The 10,365-nt window shown below is 36.8% G+C and overlaps 1 protein-coding gene across 2 annotated transcripts in view; it reads left to right on the top strand.

The window, feature by feature from the left end:
* edc4 (enhancer of mRNA decapping 4) overlaps nt 1-10,365 on the top strand; it is a 37,943-nt gene extending 27,578 nt beyond the window's left edge. For both annotated transcript variants that reach the window (XM_073850759.1, XM_073850760.1), the window contains exon 29: nt 8,155-10,365. In XM_073850759.1, the coding sequence (XP_073706860.1) occupies nt 8,155-8,338 (184 nt within the window). In that variant the 3' untranslated portion in view covers nt 8,339-10,365. The remainder of the gene's footprint in view (nt 1-8,154) is intronic.

Here is a 10,365-nt window from a genome sequence, read left to right on the forward strand (position 1 = left end):
AATGTCGTTCAAACTTGTAGGACCTTCGTTCATCTTCGGAGCACAAATTAAGATATTTTGATGAAATCCGAGAGCTTTCTGGACATGGTACTCTCGTGAACCTGACGAAGGCTGACACGGAAGAAATGAAATTGTTGAATAAAGTCATTTTTGTTTTTTCTTTGCTCACAAAAAGTATTCTCGTAGCTTCATAAAATTACGGTTGATCACATGGACACTTTTATCGATTTCCTTACTACCTTTCTGGGCCTTGAACGTGTCAGCTGCGTTGCCGTTTATGCAGTGTCAGAAAGCTCTCGAATTTAATCAAATATCTTAATTTGTGTTCCGAAGATGAATAAAGTTCTTACGGATTTGAAATGACAAGAGGGTGAGTAATTAATGACAGAATTTTCATTTTTGGGTCAACTATCTCTTTAAAATATTTTTGAAGAATCATGTGACACACTTAAGCATGAAAGCCCATGTCTGCCACTGAATAATTTTTTTTTTAAAAAGGTCCTTTTTTTTTTTTTCTCAAAATTGTGAGATATAAACTCGCAATTTTGAAAACATGTAGAGAATATACAATTGCGAGTTTATTTCTCATAATTCTGACTTCATAATTCCCAATTGCGAATTTATATCTCACAATTCTGAGGAAAAAAATATTTGCAAGATACAAACTCGCAACTGCGGAAAAAGTCAGAATTTCGACTTTTTATCCCGCAATTCTAAATTTATTTCTCGCAGTTCTGACTTTATATCTCACAATTTTGAGAAAAAGTCAGATTTGCGAGATACAAACTCTCAATTGTGAGGAAAAAGTCCGAATTTTGAGTTCTCACAATTCTGACTTTATTTCTTGCAATTCTGACTTTATACCTCACAATTCTGAGAAAAAAAATCAGAATTTTGAGTTTTATCTATATCTAATATCGCAATTGTGAATTTATATCATGCAATTTTGAGAATTAAAAAATCTGAATTTGTGACTTTTATATCTCGTAATTCTGACTGTATAACTCACAATTTTGAGAAAGTCAGATTTGTGAGATACAAACTCCCAATTGCGAGAAAAAAGTCAGAATTTTGAGTTTATCTCACAATTCTGATTTTATTTCTCCCAATTGTGAGTTTATTTCTCATAATTCTGACTTCATAAATTGCAATTGCGAGTTTATATCTCACAATTTTGAGAAAAAAATCTGATTTGTGAGATACAAATTTGCAATTGCAAGAAAAAAGTCAGAATTTGAAGGTTTTATCTTGCAATTCTGAGAAAAAAAATCTGGTTTGCAAAATACGAACTCATAATTGCGAGAAAAAGTAAGAATTTTGAGTTTTTCTCACAATTCTAATTTTTTTTTTCTCGCAATTGTTAGTTTATATCATGCAATTCTGAGAAAAAAATCAGAATTGTGACATCTCACAATTCTGACTTTATAATTCACAATTGTGAGTTTATTTCTCATAATTCTGACTATAACTCACAATTGCGAGTTTATATCTCACAATTCTGAGAAAAGTCAGATTTGTGAGATATAAACTCGCAATTGCGAGGAAAAAAGTCTGAATTTTGAGTTTGTATCATGCAATTCTGAGAAAAAGTGTCAAAATTGTGATATGAAAAAGTCGCAACTACCTTTTTTCTTTGTTTATTCAGTGGTGGAAACGGGCTTCTATACTGAAGACATGAATAATGGCTGATAAATTAATTTTGCCATCACAGGAGTTTACTTGCATTTTAAAATATGAGTTTAAATTACATTGGTGGCAACCAGTAGTAAGTTTTAAACTTATTGTCTAAAAGCAGCATCTTGTATGTGCTAGTCCAGGCCTGATTCATGAATATTCATTCAAATTGATGGGACGCTCCCATTAGGTTACCAAAGAATGCTATCATGACCCAATTAAAATTCACACACTACACCTTAATCCCGCTTTGGGCGTACAGTACATAAGACACATTTTTGTATTCAGTAACAGCCAGGCGCGAGTGCAACGAAGTGGAACGATCAAGAGTCTCTGGGCACTTTTTTTTGTTTGTTTGTTGGCACTCATGGCACATGATGCTGAAAAGCAAATCTGGCATCAGTGCAACAGCTGCTTCACATTATGTAACACTTGGTTAAAAAAACAAGAATACTCTCTGAACGGTACAACTAATATTAAAATGCTCCGGAGTTCACCTTTTATCTTCGCAAATAAAGGTTAGCAGAGTACAAGATGTGAAAGGTGATTTCTCTGTACCGGGAATGTAATATCTGTCCGGGCCAGTAGATTATAGTTGAGATAACAGCACTGTGGGCTTAAATGTATTGGAACAGGGCCTACACATGTGAAAATACAGCAAATTGCTATGAGGCATGAAAGCTTAGCCATCTGGACAGGACTGCACCGCAAAGTCCTGGGGATATTAAGGTCATTCTATTACATTTCCTCCTTTTTACATTTTTTTTTTCTTAATCGGACGCTTTAACTTAATGATCGCTTGTAAGGTAATTAAGATGACCTCCGTGCAACATGCAGCTCAAGTCTCTGGTGGTATCATACACCAGCGTCTATTAATTTTAAAAGGCAGATGGAGAGATTTTCCAGATAGTTTTCTAGACAGGTGGCGTTTCAATAATCCTTGATGGACTTTATAAAAAAACCCAAGCAGCCTGGAGAGAAGACCAAAAAAGCTTTAGCCTAGAATAGCTTAAAGAAATAACAAACATGTTCTGTTAGCACAGCTGTCAAAAAAACAGCAGATTTGTGTTTGATGACTGGAATGAATGACTTGTGCTGGTCGCATACACTACTATTCTTTCTTTTTTTTTTTTTCTTTTTTTTTTGTACATTTATCTAATATTTTTGTTAGTGCTGTCAAAATTAGTCTCTTTGCTTCTTTTGCTTTGTCTTGACAAGAATTGGGCAACCTGATCTCATGACGAAAACGTACCTGTGGGAACATTTTAACAAAAGGCGAAATGTACCGCCTTGTATGTTTTGTGACACATTTGATGTGAAATATCTAGGGCTGGGTATCGTTCCAAAATGTTCGATACCGATACCCTGAATTCGATACCGGTTCCGAACAATACTTTTTTCGATACTTTTATTTTAAATGTACTTTAACAAGATTACTTTTTCAGGATGTTTGTGACACTTTCACATCAGGCTTATCTCTAAGACCAATAAACAAAGGAACAAAAGCACAAAATGAACAAAGTGTATTTAACACAATATATCAGTGAATGTTTTTTTAATAAAGTTCAAACAGTTTTAACTCAATCAGATTTAAGTATTTGTGAGGCTCACTGCTGCTTAAAGGTTTAGTTCACCCAAAAATTTAAATTCTGTCATTAATTATCTACAAATGATGATATTTTGGATTTAATCCAAGAGCTTTCTGATCCTCCCATAGATAAATCTTTGAATAAAGTTATTTTTGTTTACTTTGCACACAGAAGTATTCACATTGACTTATTTTGACTATGTTTTTGGTTCCTTTCTGGGCATTGAAAATACATATCCAGTAAATATAGGAGGATCAGAAAGCCCTTTGATTAAATCCAAATGATCTTCATTTGTGTTCTGAAGATAAACAAAGGTCTTATGGGTTTGGAACAACATTAGGGTGAGTTATTAATGACAGAATTTTCATTTTTTGGTGAACTAACCTTTTAAGATCACATGAAATCACTCAACAGTTCTTCTTCAGAAAAATTAGCATGTAGCACCGATATTGATTCTTCATGGTCGATTTTGATTGCTGATGTTTTACAAGTAAATGGGCTGATTCTGAAAGCCTTTTTAATATATTTAGTTTACACCTTAAGCAAGGGACAAGAATGAATGATAATATGAGTACATGAACAAGATGTTTATTTTCTCTATTATAGGTACAGCCATTTAAATTAGAGGCAACCACTGCATTTAGATTAAAATCTAAATAAATGACAAAATATATTATAAATAACAAAAAATAAACTACACAGTTCTTTCTTAGTCGTGTAGACAATAAATACAGCCATAATCAAAATAGGCTACTCTTTCAAAATTCAAAGTGCAAACAGAGACCGAATCTTCAAGCATGATACAGAGCTATTAATAGACAACTACACAATTTATTAGCCCACATACTAATAACAGCTTCAATATTTTATGTAGCCTAATTTGCGCACATTGGGGAGTCGTTCTCTAAACGTGGGGTATTAAAATTGCTTTAAATGCGTGTGCGCGTCTTACTTTTGGTTTCGTTTCAACGATCCCGCGAAACTCGGCGGTGATGAGCGTGCATTCTACAATACAAGAGATTACTTTAACAAAACCTTTTGAAAGTGGGAGGACACAAACGGGATTTTGAAAAGCGTGTCCCCAGTGAAAATTATGCCCCTGCATGAGTGCAACTCTGCCACTGAGTTATCGTTTGATGTGAATGTATGTCGCGTTGTATCTATACTGAGACTATATTGAGACTGAGGCGCCAGAATTGTATCCGACAGAATGTGTCTGGTGTTTTCTCATATTTGACGTGTTGCCAGTCTTGGACGCGATAACCTTTTTACAAATATTGCATCGCTCGCTGTTGCCGTCAATATTGGCATAATGTAGCAATACTTTTGATCGCTTCTACATCGTTTGCGTTAAATTTATGCTATGCTTTAAAGTATAGTGTACATTACAGCCTCACATTTGAAAAGCTCTGGGCGAGAGGGAGTAACCGCCGTAAACTATTGATTTTCAAGGCAGCCTCGCCGCAGCTAATCACCAGCATTTGATCCGGGCACGTTAAAGATACCGCACGTTTTCTAGCTCACTGACGTTGACAAGATTATATCCTTGGGTATCGAAATTTGGTACCGAACGAAAATGATTTTTTCGATACTCGAAAGTATCGAGACAATTCGGTCGGTGCTTAAAAAGTATCGAACTCGATACCCAGCCCTAGAAATATCCACTGAGTGGTGCTGAAAAAGTGTTAGTTTTTTCCCAGAACTGATGAACATAAATATACTATATTTTATGTGACGTTGTTTTTGTATGCGTCGCCGCAGTTCTAAAATGTCCGTTGAGTGGCGCTATAACTAATGCTGTTTGACGTTTTAAAATAACGTACCATCTGCACTGCACCTAAACCTACCCGATAGTATGAACTGAAGCTAATGTTACAGCTTTTTCATCATGAGTCATGTTTTTCACGAGATTCGTACTCAAGGATTCCACATTCCCTGCCGGCTGAGCTACCGAGCAAGCTTGTTACATCTGGAAAGTGAAACATATGAAGCTATAGTCGAAATAATAAAACTTGATGAGAAGTGCTCACTGTTTTACCACCTCTAGGGTTAATTTCTGCAGTGAGATGTACTTATTGGTGCGCATTTCACGTCCCACAGGTAGGAATTGGGTTTATTAAATGCAGAATGTCTTTACAAAAACATAAAACAGGAGCACAGGAAAGGTACAGATGACAAGGAGCTTCAGTAGAGTGAACTGCAGTCAGATGAGATGTTGTCAGGCCATATGTCAGTAAAAACTAATTTTCCTGTCCTGTGAACTGTTATGCTGTGCATACTTCAGTTGCACACGCAAAAATACGGTGGCGCTCGCTGTAGCCTGTGTCATTTTATATTAAAGCGTGAAGTAGACTACAAGCTCGCTTGTCGGATCCGCTTCACATTCAGCAGTGGCAGCTCTTAAAGTAATAGCAGCCAAATAAGCTAATAGCCCAGCTGCTGTGATGTCTATTAACCAAAGAACAAAAGAAAAAAGGAAATCAATACACTTTGTAGTTATAAAGGGTTAGTTCACCCAAAAATGAAAATTAGCCCATTATTTACTCACCCTCAAACTTGATCCTGGAGGGCCGGTGTCCTGCAGAGTTTAGCTCCAACTTGCCTTAACACACCTGCCTGGAAGTTTCAAGTATACCTATTAAGACCTTGATTAGCTGGTTCAGGTGTGTTTGATTAGGGTTGGAGCTAAACTCTGTAGGACACCGGCCCTCCAGGAACGAGTGTGTTGACCCCTGCTCTAGGCATCCTAGGTGTATATGACTTCCTTTTTTCTGATGAAAAAAGAGCCGTGTGAGCCAGAGCCATGTGAGGCACTTTTTATTATGGATGGATGCACTTTATTGAACTTGTTTTGGACTGATGAAGAGAAACACCCATCCATGCCGTTCTAAAGCTTGGAAATGCCAAGATGGTTTTTAATATAACTCTGATTGGATTCATCTGAAAAAAGGAAGTCATATACACCTAAGATGCCTGGAGGGTGATTAAATAATGGGCTAATTTTCATTTTTTAGTGAACTAACCCTTTAATGATTCATTTATATTTAGTTTAGTATTTAGTGTTTGATAACTGTATATTTCCTACTTGCTCATGTGCACGGGTGAATAAATAATAGGTTTATGTGAAGATTGTTTTAAGTTGACTGAAGATTTAAAGTCTAAATGTTAAAATTAATAGCTCTCAATTATACTGTAATGTTGAATGAATGTAGTCAATAGTCAAATATTAAAAAGAACAATAACCTAGAGACATCAGTAGTATTGGTATCAGTGATACTCACCTTCAGTCATAAACTCCATTAAACCAGTAATAAAATATACCAACTTTGAATTTGAAGATTGAATGTGACATTTTTGCAATTAATTGCGATTAATTCTTTTTAATCGATTGACAGCACTAATTTTTATTCATTAAGGATTTAAAAGATGTTTATGTTTACCTCATCTTTTAAAATCTGTATATTAGAATGGTTTCTGAAGGGTCATGTGACACTAAAGACTGAAGTAATGGCTGCTCAAAATTCAGCTTTGAAAAGCTCAGACCTCTTGCACTTTTTGAATTTAATATTAATACATTGTTAGAGGTCTGGCCCGGCGCAAAGTGCTTCTAATATTAATGAGAATTGGCTTCAAAGCAAACTGGTGATCGTAACAGGAGAGATTAAAGGAACTTAGCCTCCCTGCCAAAACACTTTGATAAAATAAATGATGTAAACGGTGCCTCCAGTTGAATCAAAGTCTGATGCGAGCAAAAACATTTGCTCCTTTATGACGCAGATGATTGCACGATGCTTGCGATGATGTTAGCAGGTATTTTACACTCGGACGGAAAGAAACTGTAAATACCTGGAGAAAGCAACTTTTGGCTTACATTCGTTTCAAAGGCAATTGTTCGGAAATGGGCAATTTGAAATCTGCCAGTTTTGCTCATAGAACCTCATTCACAATCCTTTTCAGTGATGTAAAAAGCTATTGAAAGGGGAAAATGTACATTTTGTCCTTTTAAAAGGAGAAGTTCACTACCAGAATAAAAATGTACAGATAATTTACTCACCCCCTTGTCATCCAAGATGTTCACGTCTTTCTTTCTTCAGTCAATAATTTCTCTCCATATAATGGACTTCAATGGTGCCTGCGAGTTTGAACTTCCAAAATGCAGTTTAAATGCAGCTTCAAAGAGCTCTAAATGATCCCAGCTGAGGAAGAACTGTCTTATCTAGCCAAATGATCGGTCATTTTCTAAATAAATTGACAATTTATATACTTTTTAACCTCAAATGCTCATCTTATCTAGCTCTGCATGAACTCTTGTGTTTTCTGGTTCTACAGGTAGGGTAGGTCGAAAAACATTTAATTTTCTCCTCCAACTTCTCCTACATTGCTGGAGAAGTACCAGCCCAGTGTTTACAAAGTGAACATGCAAAGAAGATCAAACGCCCCTTAATAAAAAAAAAAGGTAAAACGGTGATATACGCGATTTTGAAGTTGGAGAAGAAAATGAGATGAGAGTATTTTACCTACCCTAACTTTCTTGAACCAGAATACACAGCTAGACAAGACGAGCATTTGAGGTTCGAAAGTATTATTTCACTAGATAAAACCCTTCTTCCTCGTCTAGGATCAATTAGAGCCCTTTAAAGCTGCATTGAAACTGCATTTTAAAAGTTCAAACTCTGGGGCACCATAGAAGAGAGAAATCCTAAAATGTTTTTCTCAAAAAACATAATTTCTTTACGACGGAAGAAAGAAAGACATGAATATCTTGGATGGCAAATGGGGTGAGTAAATTATCTGTAAATTTTTGTTCTGAAAATGAACTTCTCCTTTAAGATCCACTGAAATGTTTTAGATTCAACGCATGACCTCTTTCTTCTCTCTCTTCCTTGCGTAGCTATCTTGAAGATGCTGTAATGAACCTGGACCATGGCGATCCAGTCACCAGAGACCACATGTCTGCAGTGCTGACCCAGGTACGACAAAAGCTCTTACACTTCCTGCAGCAAGACGCCCACAGCCCTCTGAGCAAGCGCGCACGCCGCCTCATGATGATGCTGCAAGGCCTGGTCAACCACTAGAGCCCCTCCGGACGGCGCAGCTGACATCTTCACAACCCCTCCGCCATCGTTCTGCAGTCTCGTAGACGACCATCATGACCTCATCCCACCCTGCTGTTCACTTGCTTTAGCAGCGTATCAACTCTCTCAGAAGCACTAGTGGGAGTTGTAGTTCAAGTTTGGACTTAGGATATATTGGACTACATCTTCCATCCTTCCCTCCCTCCCTCCTTGATTTCATTTCTCTGTGAAAGATCCTGTTTGTATGCACCATCATGAATGCAGAACGGGTCATGGGCTACTTCGGTTTTTTCATTATGCGTTCAATACCAGGAGACGTTTTTTGTTTGTTTTTTCGCTTTCATTCTTGACACATCAAGAACAAGACTGGAGAGCGTAAGAGTATGAAAACTATAATGTGAACACTCCAAATGGTTTCCTGGCTGCTCTGCTTCTTTTCCCTTCTGTTTTGCGTGAACACCGCAGACATGAAGACGTTATCATCACCTCATAAACCGATGTAGGTTGTATTTAGGCCACTTATCTGATATACTAAAATAATTTGGCCACGTTGCTGCTTTTTCACGCCATGCGGAGCATCATATATGCTTCTGAAATATTTGTTAATTGCAAAGTCGACCCATACAGTTAAAACCATGTTTTTCAATCAAAAGAGCTCTGTAAAATATGTAAGAGGGCTTATGTTACCAAGAAATGCTATTTAGAATTTCTTCAAAAGAACCTTGAGTTTATAGCTTGCAGTACGTCTGTAAGTCTCTAGAGGGCAGGCGTTTATGTATCTTCTTTCTAATTTTATATGCCGCTTCTGTGATTTTTCAGTTCGTCTGCAGAACACTACAAGGCTTTTCTCTTTTCTTTTCTTTTTTTCAATTGTTAGTTTCTCTATCGCAGCACCCAAATATTTGAAAGTGTTGGAGAAAGTGGCTGGGAAATGGCTATTTTCTGCTCCGTTCTACTTAGTCTGAGATTGCCAACACTTGTTATTCATTACGAGGGACTATTTGGTCATGCCCTCTGATAAAGGAAGAACAAAAAGAAAGTGCCTTATCAGACTATTGCGTATCGGATATTGGAAATCAGGTCATCTGACCCTACTTTGGGCGCCACGTCGGTGGCAAGCAAATTTTCTTTTCACTAAAGCGGAATTGAAGTTAGGAATGGACAGGTTTGTTACTGAAACGTTGTAAACTGTGATCTGAGTTGATTTTTTTTTTTTTTTTCAACCATTATTCCTCACAAGTTTCATGCTAATGCGAGGAGGAAGTGCCGGCCCCATTGATTGTGTTTGTGTTAACACATTATTTGTTCCCCTGTCGTCTTTATTTTTAGAGCTGTGCATATTATATCCATAGCCATTTGCAGCAGTCAGTGTGGCTCATTAGGACATTCTTACAGGGTGTAGGCAATGTGTCTTCTTTTGCTTTTTTCCCCTCATATGTATAAAAAAAAGCTCTTTAACAGACATGAGCCTGCTGCGCAGTTGAGGGTAAATCTGAGGCGCTAATAAGGATATATTAAACTCAGCATGCTTGCATGCTAATGGTGAGAGCCATGTATTCAAACATAGTTAACCTGTTTTTACCAATTCAACACCCCACTTTTGTTCAAGCTCTGTATTAATCTTTTCATTTTCATTTCTTCTTTTTTTGTATAGTATAGAGTCCAGCAAAGACGACCCGTGATCGGATAGCTTGTCTGATTCAGTTTTATGTTACGTCAGGTTGAAAACGTCCTCTTGTCAGTTTTAAGATTTTGTTGCAGTGCAAGGTTAATTGGTTTTGGATGCTGTTTTAGACACGTCTGATAATGTCGGGGTTACTATACTAATACACAATGCCTTTTGTTTTTGAGGCGTGCAAACATTATTTTTTTTTTTTCGTCGAGAGATTCGCATTGCAGGTTGTGTATGACAATAATTGTAATTTTTTTCCATTGTGTTTTGATTTTTGTTCCATGTGTTTGGAATTCTGTTGTATATTTTACACATTTCTTTCATCCTAGACGTTTTGGAATAAAAAACGAAAACA

The sequence above is a fragment of the Garra rufa genome, chromosome 11 (genome assembly GCF_049309525.1).
Source record: "Garra rufa chromosome 11, GarRuf1.0, whole genome shotgun sequence".
Lineage (NCBI taxonomy): Eukaryota > Metazoa > Chordata > Actinopteri > Cypriniformes > Cyprinidae > Garra > Garra rufa.